This window comes from Bufo gargarizans, chromosome 3, assembly GCF_014858855.1.
Source record: "Bufo gargarizans isolate SCDJY-AF-19 chromosome 3, ASM1485885v1, whole genome shotgun sequence".
Taxonomy (NCBI): domain Eukaryota; kingdom Metazoa; phylum Chordata; class Amphibia; order Anura; family Bufonidae; genus Bufo; species Bufo gargarizans.
Window position 1 is genome coordinate 42417277 of NC_058082.1, and position 22339 is coordinate 42439615.

The 22339-nt window shown below is 45.9% G+C and overlaps 1 protein-coding gene across 2 annotated transcripts; it reads left to right on the top strand.

Annotated features, from left to right (window-relative positions):
* Nucleotides 1-254: 254 nt before the first annotated feature.
* TSKU (tsukushi, small leucine rich proteoglycan) lies at nucleotides 255-21932 on the top strand. Of its 2 annotated transcripts, none has more exons than XM_044287286.1 (2): nucleotides 255-431; nucleotides 20617-21932. In XM_044287286.1, the coding sequence occupies exon 2, from the start codon at nucleotides 20625-20627 to the stop codon at nucleotides 21678-21680; it is 1056 nt and encodes a 351-aa protein (XP_044143221.1). In that variant the 5' UTR covers nucleotides 255-431; nucleotides 20617-20624; the 3' UTR covers nucleotides 21681-21932. The 2 variants fall into 2 exon arrangements, with proteins under 2 accessions (XP_044143221.1, XP_044143220.1); XM_044287285.1 differs by lacking the exon at nucleotides 255-431 and adding an exon at nucleotides 2399-2522.
* Nucleotides 21933-22339: the final 407 nt, after the last annotated feature.

Here is a 22339-nt window from a genome sequence, read left to right on the forward strand (position 1 = left end):
TAATACTGTCCAGTATGTGACACACAAGGAAGAAACATTTAAAGGGAATTTTTTCTGGTGAGTGATTTCTATTGAAACCTTCTCCTTCCTTCCTAAGATTTCAAAACGTTAAAAAAAAAAGAATTAAAAAAACAAAAAAAAAAACACCATCAAGTCTCGAAAAAGTGAAGGGTTAAAGCAGGCGGTCCCTCCCGGCAGCTGGTGACGGTGCCTGGCTGTGTGCGCCTCTCCCCGTTCCCGCGCTTGGCAGACGCTCCCTTAGTGCAGGCAGCAGTGCTGGAGAATGCGGGGCTGGAGCAGCAGAGGAGCCGAGCGCGCACTCAGGGGAGGGAGCTCCGCCGCTCCGGGTATAAATGAAAGCAACATCTGGAGAGTGGGAGCGAGGACAGGATGACACAGGACTGCCGCCCCTGACCGCAAGGACACTGCAGGTAAGGGGACTACAGGCGTCAGCCAGCCGACGGGAACTACAGGCGTCAGCCAGCCGACGGGGACTACAGGCGTCAGCCAGCCGACGGGGACTACAGGCGTCAGCCAGCCGACGGGGACTACAGGCGTCAGCCAGCCGACGGGGACTACAGGCGTCAGCCAGCCGACGGGGACTACAGGCGTCAGCCAGCCGACGGGGACTACAGGCGTCAGCCAGCCGACGGGGACTACAGGCGTCAGCCAGCCGACGGGGACTACAGGCGTCAGCCAGCCGACGGGGACTACAGGCGTCAGCCAGCCGACGGGGACTACAGGCGTCAGCCAGCCGACGGGGACTACAGGCGTCAGCCAGCCGACGGGGACTACAGGCGTCAGCCAGCCGACGGGGACTACAGGCGTCAGCCAGCCGACGGGGACTACAGGCGTCAGCCAGCCGACGGGGACTACAGGCGTCAGCCAGCCGACGGGGACTACAGGCGTCAGCCAGCCGACGGGGACTACAGGCGTCAGCCAGCCGACGGGAACTACAGGCGTCAGCCAGCCGACGGGAACTACAGGCGTCAGCCAGCCGACGGGAACTACAGTGCGGGGCTTCAGCAACTTCACTGCGGGCGTCCTGGGGGTTAACCCCTGCATGGCTTGACCAACTTCTCTGCATCCTACAAGTAACCCCTGCATGGCTTCACTGAGTGCAGACCCCCCATTACCCCGGATTAACCCCTGCATGGCTTCACTGAGTGCAGACCCCCCCATTACCCCGGATTAACCCCTGCATGGCTTCACTGAGTGCCGACCCCCATTACCCCGGATTAACCCCTGCATGGCTTCACTGAGTGCCGACCCCCATTACCCCGGATTAACCCCTGCATGGCTTCACTGAGTGCCGACCCCCCCCCCCCCCCCATTACCCCGGATTAACCCCTGCATGGCTTCACTGAGTGCACCCCCTTTACCCTGGATTAACCCCTTAGCCCCACACATGGCTCTGCTCTTCCTATATTATGTATTAACCCCTGCAGCACAGTCTGTTCCCTACACACCTTCTGTATACACATGGCTCTCCTAAGGTCAGTGCAAGCTTCCTATGCATTCAGTTAACCCTTTCCCTTTACCCATGGCTCCAGTAATTGCACTGCACCCTTCATAAACGTCATATTACTACATTTAACCCTTGGCTGCACTAGATTCAGTGTAACCTTCCTTTTAATAGGAGACATGGGTTCACTTACCTTCTGTACGTTATATTAACCCCTTTCTGCCACATACAGCCATGCTATCCTCCCTGCACTCTTCTTATACATGATATTAACCCCTCACAGCCACACACAGCTCTATTATAGTCACTGGGCTCTTCTTATACATTGTATGATTAACCCCTTACTACTGCACGTGGCTCTGCTCTTTCTATACATTATATTAACCCCTTTTCATCTTCCATGGGTTCACTAACTTCTGTGAAAACTCGCTGTACATCCCATGGTGTCCTGGCTTCCCTTTTATATACCTTCTGTACACTACATTTAACCCCTCCATGGTTTCAGCAACATCCATTCAAGCTTCCTATACACTGCGGTTATTCCTTACTCCCCACATGGCTCTGCTATGCCTATTACACTCCATACTTTCTGTTTATTTAACCCTGTCATTGCAGCCTTGGCTCTACTAGCTTCCATAGACACCTTCCCTGTACATAGAGCACTACTACCTCCACTGTACATACAGGTACGGCTCTGCTAACTCTGCCCCTTTCCCATGCAGTACACATCCCCCCCCCCCCCCATGACCTATGGATTCTGGTGTGTCAAGTGTTTGTAAATATCCTTTGCAACTTTGTTTCCATTTGTTGCCCTTTACATTCCACTGGTATAAGGGGTCATAGGTGTCGGCTCCTGTCATATGGACTGCCCCATCTGTCTCTGGGGGAGGACTCCGACCCCTCCAATACAATATTTATTCTTGTTTCATCATAACCTATAAAGGATTAATGATAATCTGTTCCTGTAGACAGTCATCGACCTCAAGAACTACAGGCAGTGACCCCCAAAACGTTGTCTCCGCTCGGCCTGGTCCACACATTGCGGCCGCTGAGAGAGGTCATGTGATATTTTTTTATTGGATTTGACAATATATAGAGGGACTGGTGAATGGTCTCGAAAAACAACGATCCAGCAACTTAGTTTGACTTAGGTCTCATGCACACGACCGTGTATATTTCGCGATCCGCAAAAATTACGGATGACGTCTGTGTGCATTCCGTATTTTGCAGAACGGAACTGCTGCCCATCCATAGAACGGTACTATCCCTGTCCGTAATGGGACATTTTTTTTGCAGAACGGAAATACGGAATGCACACGGAGTAACTTAATTAATTTTATTTTTTGCAGACCTATTGAAATGAATGGTTCCGTATACGGTCGGCAAAAACACCCGGAACAGACACGGAAAGAAAATACGTTTGTGTGCAAGAGGCTTTAGGCTGCATTCACACGAACGTATTTTGTTTGTGTCTGTTCCTCCTTTTTTTTTTTTTTTTTTTTTTTATATTCTGTTGGAGATAAGCGGCACCATATTACCCCCTATTTTAAATGCATAAAGGGAATCAACAAGGTAAAAGAGGAGAGAATATTTAAAAGAAAAACTACCACAAGAGGACATAGTTTTAAATTAGAGGGGAAAAGGTTTAATAGTAATATCAGGAAGTATTACTTTACTGAGAGAGTAGTGGATGCATGGAAAAGCCTTCCTGCAGAAGTGGTAGCTGCAAATACAGTGGAGGAGTTTAAGCATGCATGGGATAGGCATAAGGCCATCCTTCATATAAGATAGGGCCAGGGGCTATCCATAGTATTCAGTATATTGGGCAGACTAGATGGGCCACATGGTTCTTATCTGCCGACACATTCTATGTGTTTTTGGGGGAGTCAGTAGTTATTGCCATCTGCTAAATAATAGATGTCCGATGTCCATGGGGTTTTACAACTGGGAGAGTAGCAGTGCCAGAACCGGATCCATAAGTTTTTGTGTTTTGTACTTTTTAGTATTTTTGATTAATGATGGAATCCCCCTTTAAGAGCCAGATTTGTTTGATTTCTAAAAACCTCATGTGCGCCACAGATCCCGTGTTCCCCAAAAACTGTCTGACTAAGCTGTTTTTTGGAAAATCAGGCCTTAGAGGGAAGATTTCTAAATATGGGTCCCAATGTGGGGGTCAGAGGGCCCCCGCCCCCAAAGTTCTTCATGCATTACTCCCAATCAACCAGTAAGTTTGAGCGATGAAGAAATCTGCTCATCCCCCTTTACATGCAAACTAATGGATAGTAGAAAGCTTCTGGCAGCAGTTAGGGAGGAGATGAGCAAAAACTGGGCCCAAGAGCTGACAATCAGCGCGGAATTAGGTTGTGGGTTCACCGTGGGAGTGTGTATAAGAAAGACCTCCTGTGGTTAGTTTGGCTTCTTCCCCCTCCCATTTCTTGAGTGGAGTTGAAATTGCCACGGCTGCAAGTAATTTGATCAGTAGCTGCGGCTGAGCGAACCCTCCTCCTCCGCTGCCCGGTGACTGCCCAGCTGGTCCATGGCAAAACTGTGCAGGATTCAAAGTGCTCCACAGCTTTCCAAATTATACAAACTGGCAAAGTTAGACGTGCTCCTTGTTCTAATGATGCGGATGTAGCAGAGCTGAAGTGGTCACTTAAGCATTTGGTGGCTATCCTGATACATCTGTATGTGGTTTCCTATAGGGCAGGGATGGCCAACCTGAGGCTCTCCAGCTGATGCAAAACTACAATTCCCATCATGCCCGGACAGTCTACAGCTATCAGCCTACAAGCAGGGCATGGTGGGAGTTGTAGTTTTACAACAGCTGGAGAGCCGCAGGTTGGCCATGCCTGCTATAGGGAGCATTAATTATAGTCCTGAGAAATCATATAAGTTTGTTCCTGTTCTCAAGAGCTTACACTCAATATGGCCAAATGGAGCAGGGGAGATAGGGATGCCCTGACAGCGATCCCTAGTGATTACATCTTCCAGGCAGGAGGTCTTGGGTGGGCAACCACATAAAATTACTTCTCCAGGCTTATTTATTGGGGTACATCCACACGGGATGTAATTTGCAGCAGAAAAAACTCAATGGATTTTCCAAAAATTTCGCCTCAAACGCTGCAAAGGGTTAAAGCCCGCAGCATTTGCTGCGCACGAATCGTGACAGCCGATCTGCAGCACTTCAGTCCCGCGTGGACTTGCCCTTCGTAATCACCCAAGCTGTACAGATCTAATACTTCTCGCAGCTGAGGGTTTGTTACAGTTCTAGACAATCCAAATCAGCAGCACAAGTCTCTGTACTGTTTTGAACTCCAGTCTGCTACATTGTACCAAACCCTCAGTGTAGCAGGCCATGCCAACTAGGATATGTAAAAACACAACCAAATGGACGTTTTTGTGGAAAAAATGCTGCAAATATCAGCAAACTCTAAGTATGCATGACCTGCTAGTCCTGCACAGCTGAGGATTTGTTACTGCGTGCCAGTTGACTATCAGCCTAGAGCTTTGGGACTGTCGTCTAGGCCAGATACAATGTAACAAAATTTCAACTGTGAGATGTACAGTATTACATCTGTGTAGGCTTTTAGCCACTGGAGGTAAATAGGAATGTGTACATTCACTTGCAGCAAGCAGAAATGTTGAAAATTGGGCAGAATCGATATACAAAGTATATTAGAAAGTTGCGGATTGCATGGATACACGGTTATATTGATTACGCTGTACTATAACTCTCACCCTGAATTAAGGCAGTTTCTGGATGACAACCCTTTCATTTTCCCTGTTGCATAAGTCTGCACACCCCCATCACTAGACTTTCAAGCCTTGCTCTCTGCCTCGGTCGCCTCCAGCGCGTTCTCACAGCTGTGATTCCCCAGAGCACATTTCTAGAATTACAATATTCCCCAAAAATCCGCTTTTCATCTTTTCCGAACAGCAGTGGCCACAAAAAGGACTGGGGGAGGGGGAATGGGAGTCATGGACTACAGCCCCCAATGTAGACCCTTACCATTTCTGCTTTCTGCACAGACCAAAATTTATTCACTGCAGAATAAAATCCCAACTTTCCCAGAAACAGATGGATATAAATCAGAAATGATTATATAGGATTTTTAACATGACAGAAGAGGACTTTTTGGTCCTGGGTGAGAACCACCATTACAGCACCCATGGGGTTAATCCTCAGCTTTCCTCAAACCCTGCAGGGATAACTGAAACCATGTACAGCTGACACAGAAGTGTGTGGTTTTAAGAAAATCAAGGTAAAAAAAAATAGCTATTTGTTGTAAAATGGTCATGAGCTGATACTCAAGAATGTTGCTGAGTTTTAGTTAATAAAAACGGAAGACCCCTTTAAGGACTTATTTCCCCTTATTCTTAAAGGGATTGTTCACTTTGTATACACATCACCGGCCAGCTCACTATGGGAATCTGCTATTATAGCCCATACCTCTTCCCCCATGACCACCACAGCCTTGTAGGCCTCCTGTGTGCGCCCTGTGGCCTTGCATGCCGCAATGCACAAACACTGACCGTGGGGCAGCCGCAGCGGATTGCGGACCCATTCACTTTAATGGGTCCGCGATCCGCTCGTTAAGTATGGGATGAAACCACTCCGTAAGGTTCCGTTCCGCACCATTTCGCATCTCCAGATTTGCGGACCCATTGAAGTAAATGGGTCCGCATCTGTGATTCGGAATGCCCACGGAACGGCGCCTGTGTATTGCGGTTCCGCAATACGGCAACGGGCAGTACACGTTCGTGTGCAGGAGGCCTAAAGAGGATGCAGACCCCCTTTAATATCTAAAATATTCCCCCTGCCCGGGCCCCTGTTATGGATTATATTTACCTGCTCCCTGGCACCCGCGTCGCTCCCGATCCCTGCATGGCTGCCCCCATGTAATAACTATTCTGTATCCTCTATTCATATGACTCTATATTGTGCCAATTCCTCAATTATTCCTGCTAAAAGCTAGGAGTTCGCAATGAAGGTCCAGATGGGTGTTACCAGTTTGAGGTGTGTCTCTGCGCAGTCTGACACTATCCATACCCGGTGAATGTAGTTACTAAAACAGACATGTCAGGAGAGCGGAGAGCTCCTCTTTAAAGCATCCTGGTCGTTCTCGCCATCTTACTGGGAATTCTCTGTCTTGTAGTTGCAGATGTGACTGGTCGTGTACGCAGCACATCTGACAAATACTGGATTCATCAATGATGTAGTGTCGGCTCTGAGTCATCTGAACTGATCCTAAAAATAAGTCTCTCTTGCAGCATTTCTTCTATATTATGGGTGCAATGTTTTCTGTTGCTAGGTGGGACTTGTGGTGAATGATGGCAAAGTAGTCCAAGTTGAGCTATAGACATTAGATGACTATTGTCCGGTCCTGCTATTGAGCTTTGCTCTTATACGTGGGCGCCACCGTCATAGTCATGTTTGGGGGCAAGGGGCACTAACTAGGAGTTTGTGGCGTATCACCATGTCCGTGAATGGCGTCATGCGGTTTGCCATGCAGCCCCATTCAATTACATTATGTGCGACACTGCCAAAGCTGCCATGTAGCTGCAGCCTCAAGGTCTGTGAATAACATGCCTCCCGTCTTTGCAGGACACATCTTTATCCCGTTGTGCCCAATCCACAGAAGTCCCCAATTTATTGCCTATTTCCATAAACTCCACCTACTTTGAAAAAAGCGGTATAGAGGAAACGTGGAGTCTTTTCCAATAACTATGCATTGCACAGGGCTGGCGCGTTCCAAGAATATGGAGTTGCGCTGCAGTTTCAGTCTGTCGGGTTGTCCTACGTGAATCGTGTGCGACAGATTTAGTTTCTTTGGACATATGAATAACAACCCCAACTGAAGGGTGTGGGTTTTCCATGGAGGAAAAGGGGAAATAAGCTGCTGCCAGACACCTGGGGTGCTACTTATCCATAGTTACTAAGGCCTCCCTCACACGTCCGTGATGACATCTGTGAAGGACCCTTCAATATGAAATCCAACATGTCTGATCCCTTTTACCCCTAACGTTTTAAGTCCGGAGGATCCAGCGCATGAGGTCTTTGGCCGATCCCGTTGATGCTCAAGCTACTTTTCTCTCACTTAAAGGGGTTGTCTTGCGTAAATCTTTGGTGGCATATCGTCATGGTATGCCCCCAGCAACTGATGGGTGCAGGTCCCACCTCTAGGACCTGCACCGTCTCTAGAACAGAGCCTGCAAAGTGAACAGTAGTGCACTGCGCATGCGCACCCACCCTCCATTCTTTTCTATGGGAGTGCTGAAAATAGCTGAGCACATAGAACTGAATGGAGCAGTGGCCGTAATTGTGCGGTACATTCTCCATTCATTTCTATGGGACTTCCGGAAATAGCTCAGCGCACCGCTTGCCTATTTTCGGCACTCCCAGCAAAATGAATGGAGGGCGGCCTCGCATGTGTGGTGTGCTCCTCTTCATTTTGGGAACTCCATCTTAGAGATGGGTGCAGGTCCCAGAGGTGCATATCTCTAGGATGTCCCACCAATGTTGGAGGTGAGACAACGCCTTTAAAGCAGGCCATACATATAAGAAAATTTTAAGAATTATCCTGAACGGTTTTGAGATGGAACGAGGAGAACCAACATCTGAGGGGGGGGGTCTTAAACTATTGGCCTTACTTATTGATGTGTGTAATGGAAAACTAGGCCTTGTTACTCATAGCAACCAATCACAACACAGCTTTCATTTTACCAGAGCTGATTAAGAAATGAGAGCTGAGCTCTGATTGGTTGCTATGGGTAACCAGGTGGTTGTTTGTTTTTTCTCATTGGACAGCTTTAATTACATGAGGCCCAATGGGGCAGATCTTTCATACTGAAGGAAAAACTGACCTTGTTGCCCATAGCAACCAATCACAGCACAGCTTTCATTTTACCAGAGTAGTTTAAGAAATGAGAGCTGAACTCTGATTGGTCACTGTAGGAAACAAAGCCAGATATTTTTCTTTTAATGAATTTGCCCCATTATGTTTATCACGCAGTCGACGCCAATTCCGGACGATTATTCACCATTTAGTCCCTGATCTGACGCTTCAGTCTTGTGTGGTCTTACCTAATGTGTAATATGTTCTCCTCCTAGCTAGTCGGGGGATTAAAGGGTTACATTTTATTTATTTTTTTCGTTTTTTTTTTTTTTTTATGCGGAACCAACATGATGGAAGTTAAGTGATCGGTGAAAGAAATCTCTCAAAACTGATTAGATCAGATTTGGTGACGTTTAAAGGCACATCGTCTACAACATATTTTGTGTCCCTTCACGCTTACTGGCGGTTAGATGTCAGTCCTGTTGAGGGTTGATAATACTATAGCAATGCGTTGACTGGGGGAGAGGTCATTGGGGTAGGGAGTGATGTCACTGATGGGTGTGGCCTAAGATGGGCAGGGACCTGAAAAGGTCAAAGGCTCATGACCACAAACTTATTTTATTTTTATATTTTTCCACATCCAGTCAGATGTGGACCCGTTCACTTCAATGGGGCACAAAAGATGTGTGCTGTCCACATCCGTATGGCCGTTCCGTGGCATCCGTGAAAATTATAGAACATGTTCTCCTATTGTCCGCATTATGTATAAGCATAGGACTGTTCTATTGGGGGCAGGACATTACGTTCCGCAAAATGCGGAACGCGAAACAGCAATTGCTCGCGTTAATGAACCCTAAAGGGGGTTTTGTCCTTATGTATAAGGCCCATCAGAATTGCATGTCCAAAATTAATCTAAATATTATTTTTTTTAAAGTCAAACTAACTTTTCGTCGCTTACCCCATGTTTTTGCTTCTTGCACACATTTCCTGTCGCAGAGAAGACGTGCTAAGCTGGCACCGACTGCGCGACTCGTGTTGAATCTTGCCCCGTTCGCACAGTCCGTGAGCGTCTCGCAGCTTCCAGTCTTGGCTCGCAGTCCGCTCTGCTGCTGGAGGAGCGTGGGCAGTAATACTAAGCGCTCCTGCTGTTTATGGCCCCTGTTCAGCATGTCAGATCCTGTTTTATGGTGGGCGACAACTTGTAGAACGGCTGCCGGCACTCGGCAGACTATAGGGGAACGGGGCGTACCGTCTGTCACTGTGGTCAATGGGAGCGTCGGGTGGCATCGTGTATGGCCCTTGTTCCAAAAACTTCCTGGACCTGGCATGATTGTGTAGCTGCAGTTTTAAAGGAAATTTCCTCCTAAGGACCCATGCACATGAACGTATTTTCTTTCCTCTTCCGTTCCTTTTTTTGCGGACCGTACGCGGAACCATTCACTTCAATGGGTCCGCAAAAACAACGGAAGGCACTCCGTGTGCATTGTGTTTCCGTTCTGCAAAAAAGTAGTGCATGTCCTATTGTCTGCAAATCGCAGTCCAAGGCCCCATTCAAGTCAATGAGTCGGCAAAAAATGCAGAACGCACACGGAACACATCTGTATGTCATCCTTATTTTGCGGATCCATACTGTAGGAATGCTATGCCCAGCCCATATTGCTCATGTGTTTGACTAGTTACTGTTTCCGATCCGCAAAAAAAGATCGCATACGGATACGTTTTGTGGAATAACTGAACGGAATAGGACTTAAATCGGAGAGAAAAAAACTCCGATACGGAACAACGGATCCGTGACAAACGCACTGCAAAACGGTTGTGTGCCTGAGCCCTAAGGTTGTGTTCACACTGTGCGGCCAGACCTTGGTGGTATCTGTGCTGCAGAAAAAAAGTGAACGAACCCTAAAAAAAAAACCTGTCAAGGTTCTGAAGAAGCTGGGTGACAACCAATATGGCTACCGTTACAGCGCCCACAGAGGTGGTCACTGATTTGCCCTTCAGGCTCTCTTCATCCAGTTCTTCCCATCCTTTCAAAAATCTCATGTCTGTATCCAATTTAAAGGGGTTGTCCTGGGCATTTTGAGTTATTAGAAGGGGATCTTGGTCAATTAGCCAGGATGGAGAACTGTTCCTCTCTCCATACTTCATTTCTCCTGTGGTGGCGCTGCTGGGAAATTGAATACTTTGTTGCCTTGGAACCCCAGAGATCATGCGAGATCGCAGCAGCAGTAGATCCAATGATCTCCTTTCTTTGGTAGAAACCCCTTTTTTTAAAGTTTGATTTATATATAATTAAAAAAAAAAAAAAATTTTTTTATACAATTCTGTTACATGATGATCTCTCCTTAATTTCACCCTGTACACCGCCCTGACAATTACACCCACTCATCCTAGCAAATCGGCACGTACACTCACTCATGTTGCCAAACTTCTACATTGTAATATATATATATATATATATATATATATATATATATATATATATATATATATATATATATATATATAAATTTTTTTACTGAAACACTTATTTCATTGTATTCTACCCTCTTAATCTTAAATTCCCCTTTTTTTTATAAAGAACAAACAAACTTTTGTAGGGGTTCTGTGTATGTATATGTATGTGTGTATATATGTCACGATATGGGAATTTTGTGCGATTGCGATTAGGGCCCTAAAAAATTGCGATAACGATATGCGATGCAATATTTTAAGGGAATTGTACTAGAGGTCTATTTGCTTGGGCTTTCAAGGCAAAAGCACACAGAAATTACTGATAATGCTGAAATGTAGTTATGCTTAAAGGGAACCTGTCACCGGGATTTTGTGTATAGAGCTGAGGACATGGGTTGCTAGATGGCCGCTCGCACATCCGGAATATCCAGTCCCCATAGCTCTGTGTGCTTTTATTGTGTAAAAAAACAGATTTGATACATATGCAAATTAACCTGAGATGAGTCCTGTACATGCGATGAGTCAGGGACAGGACACATCTCAGGTTAATTTGCATATGTATCAAATCGTTGTGTGTTTTTTTTTTTTTTGTTTTTTTTTACACAATAAAAGCACACAGAGCTACAGGGACTGGGTATTGCGGATGTGCTAGCGGCCATCTAGCAACCCATGTCTTTAGCTCTATACCCAAAATCCCGGTGACAGGTTCCCTTTAACTCAAGAAATGAAATGCAGTGTTTTTCAAAATAAAACATCTTTTACTAAATTAAATAACATTTGCATTACTGCAAAAGTGCAAAATACAAAACTTGCCATTTTCTTAATAGCACTGCACAGAACGGATAAATAGAAGAACATTTGTTCATTAAAATAACGACTTGCCTCCAGCCCCTCCTCCCTCCCCGCACTGTAACTGATGTATCGCCGGCTGCGCTGTGCAACATGGCAGCCGGCGATACATCCGTGTCAACCATCGCTTTATAAGATGCACTGCCATTTTCCCCCCACTTTTGGGGGGGGAAAGGTTAGTCTTATAAAGCGAAAAATATGGTAATACAATTGCAGCATTTTTGGGTCGGCCAATTGGCGATTTATTGCGATTGCTTTGGTGATATATTGTGCAGGCCTAAAATATAAAATATATATTTTTATTGCTTTATGGAGTCTGTTACCACAGACTATAACGCAGTTCTATGACGGAATGCCTTTAGAGGCATACCGTTATTCATTCCGTCATAATAGAAGTCTATGGGCTGCAAAATGGATCTGTCCCATTTCCGTTATGCAGGGAGTCCTCTCCTGAGTCCTCTCCTGCATAACGGAAACGGGACGCTTCAGTTTTGCAGCCCATAAACTTCTATTATGACGGAATGAATAACGGTATGCCTCTAAAGGCATTCCGTCATAGAACTGCGTTATGGCGCGGAACGGAGTCACAGAGCGGAAGCACTACGGAGTTCTTCCATGGGTTTTCTTTCCATGCCTCCGCACAGCAAAAAAGTAGACTAACTTTTTTTTTTTTTTTTTTTTTTTTTTTTAAAGCTGCATAAAATAAAATACTGGAAAAAAAAAAGGATAAATAAATATATATCTCTCTATCTATCCCACAACAAACAGGAAGAAGTCTGATGTTTTGCCCTTTTATTGTGCTTGATTAAACAATGCATAAAATGCCTTTATAGCTTTTTTTTTTTTTTTCTATAAAATGATTAAAAAAAGCTAAGAATATTTAAGTAACAAAAAAGTACATTTTAAAATGGGATTTGGATAGGAAAATAACCCCTCTTTCGTATTCTATTACTGTATTCCTCCCCCCCCCCCTCCCTTTTTGTCAGTTGTTTTGGACATTGGATTCATCAGGACTGGAAAAAAATGATGGGTGGATGGTGGAGACAGAGGAAGAAATGATTAGTATTCTGTGCAGGGTAGGCCTCGGCCCCACTCGCGCCCCCCTTTCCCCGGTCATGGTTTCACACAGGGAGCTTTTGTCTGGGGCGCACAGTAGACCTAAGTGACTCCTTCCACTTTCACAAGTTTGTGTCACTTTGCCTTTTGTTCCTGGACTATAGAACAACAGGGTCTTGTTATCTCCTGGCCGTCCGTGGACTCTGCTCCTCCAGAGCCACCACATGACTCGGTCACACTGTCTCTGAACTGCCAGCCTGTAAACCGAATGCTGGGTACAGATGGCGCAGTGGGTTTACATCAGGCTGCAGTTTTCAGCTCTCCAGGATGGCACATATTTTAGGTGACTACCCTGATCTCCATGAGAGCGCCGATATCCAGAGTGGTCACCTTTGGGAGCGAGGCTGAATGCTTTACTAACACTTTCAATGGGAAACCATAGAAAATCCAGATAAACGTAAAGTTTTTCCATTGGAATCTTACGTTGGGGAGACCTCAAAATCCTTAAAGGGGTTGTCCATATTTGACAGTCCTCTTATTTAGAAGAATCCCCTATCACAGGATGGCCGTCAGCTGCGAACTGTGGGGGGAATTTGTCAGCCAAAGCGTTCAGTTTTCCTGCAGTGCCTCCCCTGGAGAAATGCCGCATTACACCATTCCCATTAAAATCAGTGTGCTGTCTGTAATATATGGACAGGTCGGGTCCTCCAGAGTGAGTGTGCTCTTTGTAGCCCCGCTACCTAAAAGAGAGAAGGTCCCGATGGGGTTTTTCACAAGTGGACACCCCCATTTAATAAAGATATATTTGGATAAGCTACAGTAGTGCATTAGGTATATAAGGCACGAGGCAGTGGGGAAAGGGGGTTGTCTTCCTGGTGGAAACTTATTACAATATTCCCCAGTAGGAGGCAGCACTGAGCACTGTCCTGATCATGCCCAATTAAAAGGACCGGCAAAAATAGATCATCGGTATTGCAATTCTACCCCATTTACATCAATGGAGCCAAGCTGCAATGCCAGATGCTACCAGTGGGCAATAGTGGCGCTGTTTCTGGAAAAATAGCACCAGTTGTACAGTACATTTATTGGATCAGATAGGTGAACTATTAGGTCACAATTATCAGTGTGGATGGACTCCAGATGGCAGCCAGCAGTCTTCCAGATACAGCTTTGGGTGTGATTGGAGTAAAGAACGTGATATTGTTCATCTTTGGATGCAACGTGGTTGGGATGTGGGTTTGACGTGCATAGTTTGAAGTGGAGAAAGCTACGTCCCAGACGCTGGTGTCGTGCGCACAGCAGAGCCGGGTGCATGGAGCCCATAGGACGACGCAGAGTCTCTGTGATTTTGTAGAATGGCGCTAGAGGCGTGCCATGTGCACCGCTAGACATTCCGCACCGAGACTTGTGATTATATGGGCGCTGCAGAGCTGAGTAGTAGCCTTAGACTACATTCACATGACTGTATGTGTTTTGCGGATCCATTGTAACAATGCCTATCCTTGTCCACCGGACAGGAATAGGACACGCTCTCTTGCAGGGCTGCGGAACGGACATACGGAGGAGGACAGTATACGGAACGGACACGGAAACAAAATGCGTTTGTGTGCATGTAGCCTAACTGATATGAAATGCACAGACGACACCTTATGATGTAGCAGAGCCAAGTTTGTTAGTTAGCACATCAGTGAATGAATACATTTCCTACTGTCGCAGTTCCACGGCTTAAATGAATCTCCTTCCTTCTGCAACTTTCCAGCGTGCTTTCTGTTTCAGTTCCTTGCTATATTCAGGACCTCTGCTTGCTGTCAGTGAATGCGAAGGTATTCTCATTTTAGAATCTGGGGCCCCACTGAATCCCATTCTGTCTCGTGGCTGTCGTATCTAGGCATCTTGCCCAAATCTTCCCTCCCCCAGTCCCCAAGAATTGGCCCCGTATGTGAGGCCCGGGCTGGTAGATGGCCCCCAGAGACCACAGATGTCTTGTCCTCTAGTGATAACGAGCAGTTTCGGGTACTGTTGGTATTTGTGCAGGGATCCAGCTGTTCGCACCTCCCAGAGCTTTAAAATCCGGCCCATTAGCAATTCGCCACCAAAGGCAGCAGCCTGGCATGAAACCTGCGCGACAACAGCTGCCTGTGCTGGGTCCTAATTACTGCCACATGTTCTCCCATAAGGCTTTGCTGCTGCAGCGACGTGATGTGGCTTTGGTACTTTTTAGCTTTTTTTTTTTTTTTTGTTTGTTTTCTTTATTCTTCAACATATATTTAATTCCTCATTATCCCATATTTCTCTCTGCCATCACAGACTTGTAGGCATCGCATGTGCTTCATCGATATGGCACCATGGAGCATGCCACCGCCATACGGTTTATGACATCACAAGGGTACAGTACACGGTCCATGGATTTTGAGGGGGTTCTCAAAACAGACCTTTAGTGACCTATCACCAGGATGTCCAATCGGGGAGAATCTGACCTGTTTGAGGTCACATGATGAGCCCATTATAGATGGTGGCCTGTTGACCATTATGGGATTGGCACGAACCCAGTGAGATGAATAGAGCCGCAGCGCGTGCATGCTCGGCCGCCGCATCATGTAGGGAGATGCTGGACCCCATTCTTGTGATCGGTGACGCTCCCAGCAGTCAAACTGCTTACAACTTGGCAAGACCCCATTTAAAGGGGGTTATCTCATGCAGACTGTTCAGGTAAGACTACTTTCACACCTGTGTCCGGTGCGGATCCGTCTTGTATCTGCACAGACGGATCCGCACCGATAATGCGAATGCTTGTATCCGTTCAGAACGGATCAGTTTGCATTATTCTTTAAAAAAAAAAAAAAACGCTCCGTCCTGACTTGCATTGAAAGTTAATGGGAGACGGATCCGTTAATGGCAGACGGTTGTATTATCTGAACGGAAGCGTTTTTTGCAGATCCATGACGGATCCGCACCAAACGCGAGTGAAAGTAGCCTAAACGGTTGTCATAGAAGGGGATCCTTTGGTTGAGAGCCAGTCTGGCATCCCTGGCATGGCCGCCTGTAATGCTTCAGGGACAGAACTGGTGATAACGGCTGATTGCCGGGGATAGAGCACAGTACTGCCCCTTTAATGGCATATGCTATTGATAGAACACTAGTGTCTCTGCTCCTTTTAAACTGCGCCTTTTTTTTTTTTGTTGAAGGGGTCTTCCCGTACTTGGCTGTTGGTCCGTCCTCTGGATCAACATTATATCAGTGGGGGTTCAACCCCCGCCACACCTGCTGACCAGCTATAAGGCTCATGCACACAACCGTATGTGTTTTGCGGTCTGCATAAAATACGGATGACGTCCGTGTGCATTCCGTATTTTGTGGAATGAACAGCCGGCCCCTGATAGAACAGTCCTATCCTTGTCCGTAATGCGGACAATAATAGGACATGTTATATTTCTTTGCGGAACGGACATACGGAAACGTATGTGTATTAGTCCTAAGGCCTCATGCACACGACCGTTGTTCTGTTTTTCGTGATTTTCTGCTGACCCATTGACTTTCAATGGGTCCGTTAAACTCTGCTAATGCACCGTTTGTCATCCGCATCCGTGGTTCCAGTCCGTCAAAAAAATATAACCTGTCCTATTTTTTTTTTCATGGAAAATGGTTCGCGGACTCATTCAAGTAAATGGGTCTGTGAGAAAAATGCAGAGGCACACAAGATTGTCGTCCGCGTCCGTTTTTTTTTTTTTTTGTTTGTTTTTTTCCCCCTATCATTTGCATGGCAAACTTGACTTAGATTTTTTTTTTTTACTTTTCCTTCATGTCTGGTGATCCTCCAAAAATAAAGACACATGGAAACGGATCACGGAACCCCATTTTGCGGAACGGAACACAACAACGGTGGTGTGCATGAGGCTCAACTGATGTGAAATCCACGATGACCCCTTATGATGTAGCAGAGCCAAGTTTAGTCGGCACATCAGTGAATGAATACGTTTCCTTTTGGCGCAGTTCCACGGTGTAAATGAATGAATTGCATTCCTTTTATAAAGACGGGTAAAGGAAATGTGTGCATGAGCCCATAGAGCAGGCATCCTCAAACTGCGGCCCTCCAGCTGTTGCAAAACTACAATTCCCAGCATGCCCGAACAGCCTACAGCAGGGCATTGTGGAAGTTGTAGTCTTACAACAGCTGGAGGGCCGCAGGTTGAGGATGCATGCCATAGTGTCGGTAGTAGACCGCTCCATACACCGCGTAGAGGCGGTACCGGGTACTGCAGCTCAGCTCCGTTCATATCTTAAAATAACCCCCCCCCCCAGTGAGAAGGGATAGGAAGAACGGCGTCCTCTCGCTGTACTCCACCTACGAAAGCGACTATGGCGGTAATGTCAGCTACTTCCTGTGCCTGATACGGCTGAGGTGAAGCCTATGAGCAAACATTTTGTTTTTTCAATATTTGGTTGGAGTTCTCCTTTAAGGGAGGCTCAGTGGGTGATAAATTCCCTCTTTTTGTTTTCTCGTACAGCTGAAGGTTTGGCTCGCAGGAAGAACGAGAAATGGGTTTATTGATTTAGCGCGGTGCCATTTTATCAAACCTCCTCGGAGGTGACAGGCCCTGGATTTTCAGTAACCGTCGGGGACATAAAGAGAATCCATTATATGTAACGTACGGTTTTGTTACATTGTTTAGTTTTTTTTTTTAAATACAAAACATTGCGCGTCACATTATGGTGTGAAGTCCTGAAAAGCCAGCGGCTTGTAGTGTTCTCCACTTTTACTTGCACTCCGTTCACAGCCAGAGCTGCAGTCACAATTCTGCTGGTTGCCTGTGGGTTTTCAGGCTCGCATATCGGTGTGCATGGAGTTGTGGTGTCCTAGGTGGCTCCTTACACATCCATGCTCAGGTCGGGGGTCCTACCGCTGGGACTCCCACCAGTCACCCCCTCCGTTCCGGAGGCGAGTACAGTGCTCCGCTATTTCCAGAACTCCCATAGAGATGAGTGAAGTGGCAGCTCGCATGCCCAATCTGCCGCTCTGTTCCCAGCAGTAAGACCCCCACCACTAATCGTTATAGCTAACGACCAGAATACCCCTTTAAGCTCTATTGAAGCAAGCTGTGGTACCGCACACCACCAGTGAGCAGATGTGGCGCCGTTCAGAAAGAATTCGGCCGTGTTTTGCCAATTCTGGACAATGTGTCCAGTGGTATCCACTAAACGTAGACCCGCTGTCTTCTCGTGATGTAAATTCTTCGAGGTTGAACGGCCAAAACGTAAAGACGGGAAGTTTTGGACTCTATGGATGGAGCAAGTCTGAGACTGGATGGTCATATATTCAGACTCGTGGGCAATGTTGGCAGAAGGACCCTGACTATGGTAGATGCAACCTATGGATTCTATCTGAAGCCACCTGAGAAGCCGGTTTAGCTCCTCCATAGTCTTCTAGATTCCAGCCCTAAGGTTAAGGATCCTTTCACTTTTTAATCCAGGACCTCTGTAAACATTCCTGGAATAGTTGTCTCCAGGGACAGCCCTGGTGCTAATCTTGCCAGATGTCTTTTGAAGTGGAATCCTGCCTGGACCAGTCTCCACATCAATTAACGCCTCCGCCATCTTATCTGCGTGCTTCCCTCCGAGATCAGAACAGGTTTCCCCAGCGGCAGATGATTGAAGAAGTCTCTCCTGAGAGCTGAATGTGACCTGCTGTAGGATGTTGGTTGTCTCTTGATGATCTGACTCCTAGTAGATGGTGTCTTTTAGATCTGGTGATTAATGGGGTGCAATGCTCTGCAGCTTCAAAGGCAATGGAGGATGCCTTAAAGGGCTATTCCAGGAAGCCCTGTAGACTCCAGCTACATACTGTATACAATATTGTGTACGGGTAGCCATACATTTCCGCTGCGGCAGCCACTGGGAAACGTAGAACCAATAGACAAACTCGGCTCTGCTAGATCTGCAATATACTTGTTTCACATTCATATTTTATTTGTGATTTGGATTTGGCCAATTTTGTAACCAAAGAAGTCATTAAAGGGCTTTTCCAGCACTTAAAGGGGTTGTCATTTTAGACTTTAATGGCATATCCCTAGGCTAGGAAGTCGGATGGGTGTGGGTCACGCCTATGTCCAGAACCGGGCCCCCGAATGTGACGCACCGTGCATATGCTCTCCTTTCATTTCTAAGGGAGTTTCAAAAAAATGGCCCTTTAGAAATGAATGGAGGGCGCACTGTGCGGCCACCGCTCCGTTCACTTCACAGCACCTGGCTATTTTTGGCAGTCCTATAGAAATGAATAGAGGGCAGCTGCACATGCATGGATGCTCTCCGCTCTCATGCATGGTCCTGCACCTATCCGACATTGGTGGCATATCCTAGCATTATGCCACCAATGTCTAAGGTGGGACAACCCCTTTAAATATTAATGATAAGGATAGGTCATCAGTGTCTGGGGGTCCAACTCCTAACCTGTCTGGTCCGTAGGTCACAAGGCCTTTGTGAAGCTCAGTCCCATTCATGTGCTGTAATACCGAGCACAGCCACTATACAGTGTACGGCGCTATACTTCTTATAATATGAAGAAGCCACAGCGCTTGTCTGAGCCCCTTCAGACAGCTTATTGATAGGGTGTCTGTAATCGGACCCCCAACAATCAGATACTGATGACTTATCCTGAGGATAGGTCCTCAAATTTAAAGGGGGGTTTGGGCCATCTTTAGAAGTTATCCCTATGCACGAGGTGGGGGTTAATTCTCTGATCAGTGAGGACTTTGAAACCTGCACCTATCTCTACAATGGGGCCCGTCTTGTGGCCACCTCTATGGGAGTCCTGGAAACAGGAATTAGGAATTCCCATAGAAGTCAACGGAGCGAGCTGCATAGTTGATGGACGTGGCCCAGTTATGAGACAGGTGTGGGACCCGCGCCTATTGGACATTTATGACGGATGGCAATATCCCTTTAAATACAGAATGATTCTGGGATATGTTTGTCCAGCAAAGTAGCCTCCGAATTTAGGAAACCGTTCTTTCTGACCATGAGGTTTGTACGGAATATAAAAGGCGCTCTCTCTCTCTCTCTCTCTCGGCAGATAATGGGGCCCTCGTCTCTTTGTGCTGCAGCGGTAATTGCTTAATATTTACACTGATGGCACATAAGACATCCCTAAAAGACTGGTAATGGGGACGCACGCTGTGCCCGAGCTATGTGGCATAATAAAACACGGGCCCTTCTTAGGACAAGAGCGTAATCACAACCTGTTTACTGACTGCTCCTCACTCTTCTGCCAATTATAGAGGGTACAAATGGCCTTACTGACAAACCGCATGCTGTGCCCGCTCCGTAACCAGGCAGCCGCTGCAGACTCCACGTGACTGATGGCATAGTGTCCGTGAAGAAGGGGACGGAGCTCATGTTATAGAGGGAGGACTGCAGCCACAGCTTAGTACATTAACCCCAGTACTGCAATGGCAAGTGCTTCTGGCTAATACTTTGAGCCATGCTGGTATAACCTGGGTATCTCCTGTATATAATTATATATGTACAGCTGGTATAACCTGGGCATCTCCTGTATATAATTATATATGTACAGCTGGTATAAGTTATACATCTTCTTGTATATAGTGATATGGAGCATGCTGGTATAACCTGGGCATCTCCTGTATATAATATATGTACAGCTGGCATAAGTTACAAATCTTCTTGTATATAGTGATATGGACCATGCTGGTATAACCTGGGCATCTCTTGTATATAATTATATATTACGGCTGGTATACGTTATACATCTTCTTGTATATAGGTTTATGAAGCATGCTGGTATAACCTGGGCATCTCCTGTATATAATTATATATGTACAGCTGGTATAAGTTACACACCTTCTTGTATATAGTGATATGGGGCATGCTGGTATAACCTGGGAAATTTATATGTGATATGTTGAATTTTTGGGGGATAATAATTTTTGCCTTTTTTCCTTCCAGGTGTAACCATGGGGCCATCTTACTGGTTCAGCATACTATTCATCACCAGCATCGTTGCTGCAAGCAAGCCTTGTTTCCCGGGATGTTCCTGCGAAGTTGAAACTTTTGGCTTGTTCGACAGCTTCAGCCTGACCAAAGTGGATTGTAGTGGGGTTGGTTCCCACATCGTTCCGGTCTCTATCCCTCTGGACACGTCTTACTTGGATCTTTCCTCAAACAAACTGGAACACGTCAATGACTCTGTGTTGTCCGGTCCTGGGTACACAACGTTGGTCAACCTAAACTTGAGTTACAACCAAATGGTGAAAATTTCTTCTACAACGTTCTCCAAACTAAGATACTTGGAGTCTCTGGATCTCAGCCACAACCGGTTGGAGGCTCTTCCGGACCATAGCTTTTTCTATTCTCCTCTTGTGGAGCTAGATGTAAGTTTTAACAAGCTGGAGGAGATTAAGATTGGCGCGTTCACCTCTCAAAATAACGGTAAAGCTATGAATATCGACCTTTCCAACAATTTGATTAGCACTCTATCGAGGGGGTCGGATTATCCTCTTCCAAACGTTCGGAGTTTGAATTTGTCGGGAAATAGGCTACGTTCCGTTCAAGGTCTTCAAGGAATCCCTTTACAGTCTCTTAAGTTGGATAAAAACCCAATTTCTAAAATCGAGGAACATAACTTCTTGGGACTTAAAAGTTTAACCCATTTATCGTTGAGTAATATGCCAGATTTAAGAGAGATTGCTCCACGAAGCTTCAGCGACATACCGTCTCTCCTAGTTCTCGACCTCTCGAATAATCCCAATCTAGTATCTCTAAGCGAGGAGGTCTTCTTTGGCCTGAGATCCTTACAAGAGCTGAACTTGTTAAATTCCGGGGTGGAGTCCTTACCCAAAGATACTATCCATCACTTACCATCCATGAAAAGTATCACCTGGGGAACTGATATCCATTGTATAAAGACTATGAAAGAAGATCAATTCCATCTACAAAATGGCCTGGTCCGAAGGGAAGTTCTTGTCTGCCGTAACGATCGAGGTGCTGTATCAGCACAAGATGTTTTGTAAAAAAAAAAAAAATTACAAATTCTCATGTACAGATCGATGCCTTTTTGAGAGATTATGTGCCTTTTTGAAAAAAAATAATTGTCAATAATTTATTTATAAAATTTTTATGAGCAATATTACTTGACTTCTCGGTAGAGCGGATGCACATTTTGTACAGATTTACATAGAAGCAAATTCATGCCAATCCAATTTCCATTTTCTATCGATTCATCTAGCCTTTTTTAATACTCAAATAAAAAATGTTTAAATTTCCTTGATGTGTTATGATCCTAATGTAATGGCTATAGCAATTAGTAATGCACACAATTAGCCCAGGAGGGGGTACTTTCCCATTGAAAAGACACAGCGGTGTATGGCGGCTTTATTTTTCAGGCAATGCTCCATGGGGGGGGAAGTATGCAAATTAATTCATACCAGCCGACCCAGTGCCGCCTACCTGTAGGCAGCTGTTTCTGAAGTTCTGGTCCATGATCATTAAAGGATTTTACTGGTTAGCTGGATGAGATGCCTTAAAGGGGTTGTTTCACCTCAGCAAATAGCTTTTATTATGTAGATGGAATGAATACAAGGCACTTACTAATGTATTGTGATTCTCCATATTACTTCCTTTGCTGGCTGGATTCATTTTTCCATCAAAATTATGCACTGCTTGTATCCAG

Bases quoted from the DNA above. Each gene is read 5' to 3' on its own strand.
- TSKU (XM_044287285.1), top strand. From the start codon at position 2,414: ATGATAATCTGTTCCTGTAGACAGTCATCGACCTCAAGAACTACAGGC. The intron at 2,523-20,616 runs GTCATGTGATAT...TTTTCCTTCCAG, and splicing joins CATTGCGGCCGCTGAGAGAG to GTGTAACCATGGGGCCATCT.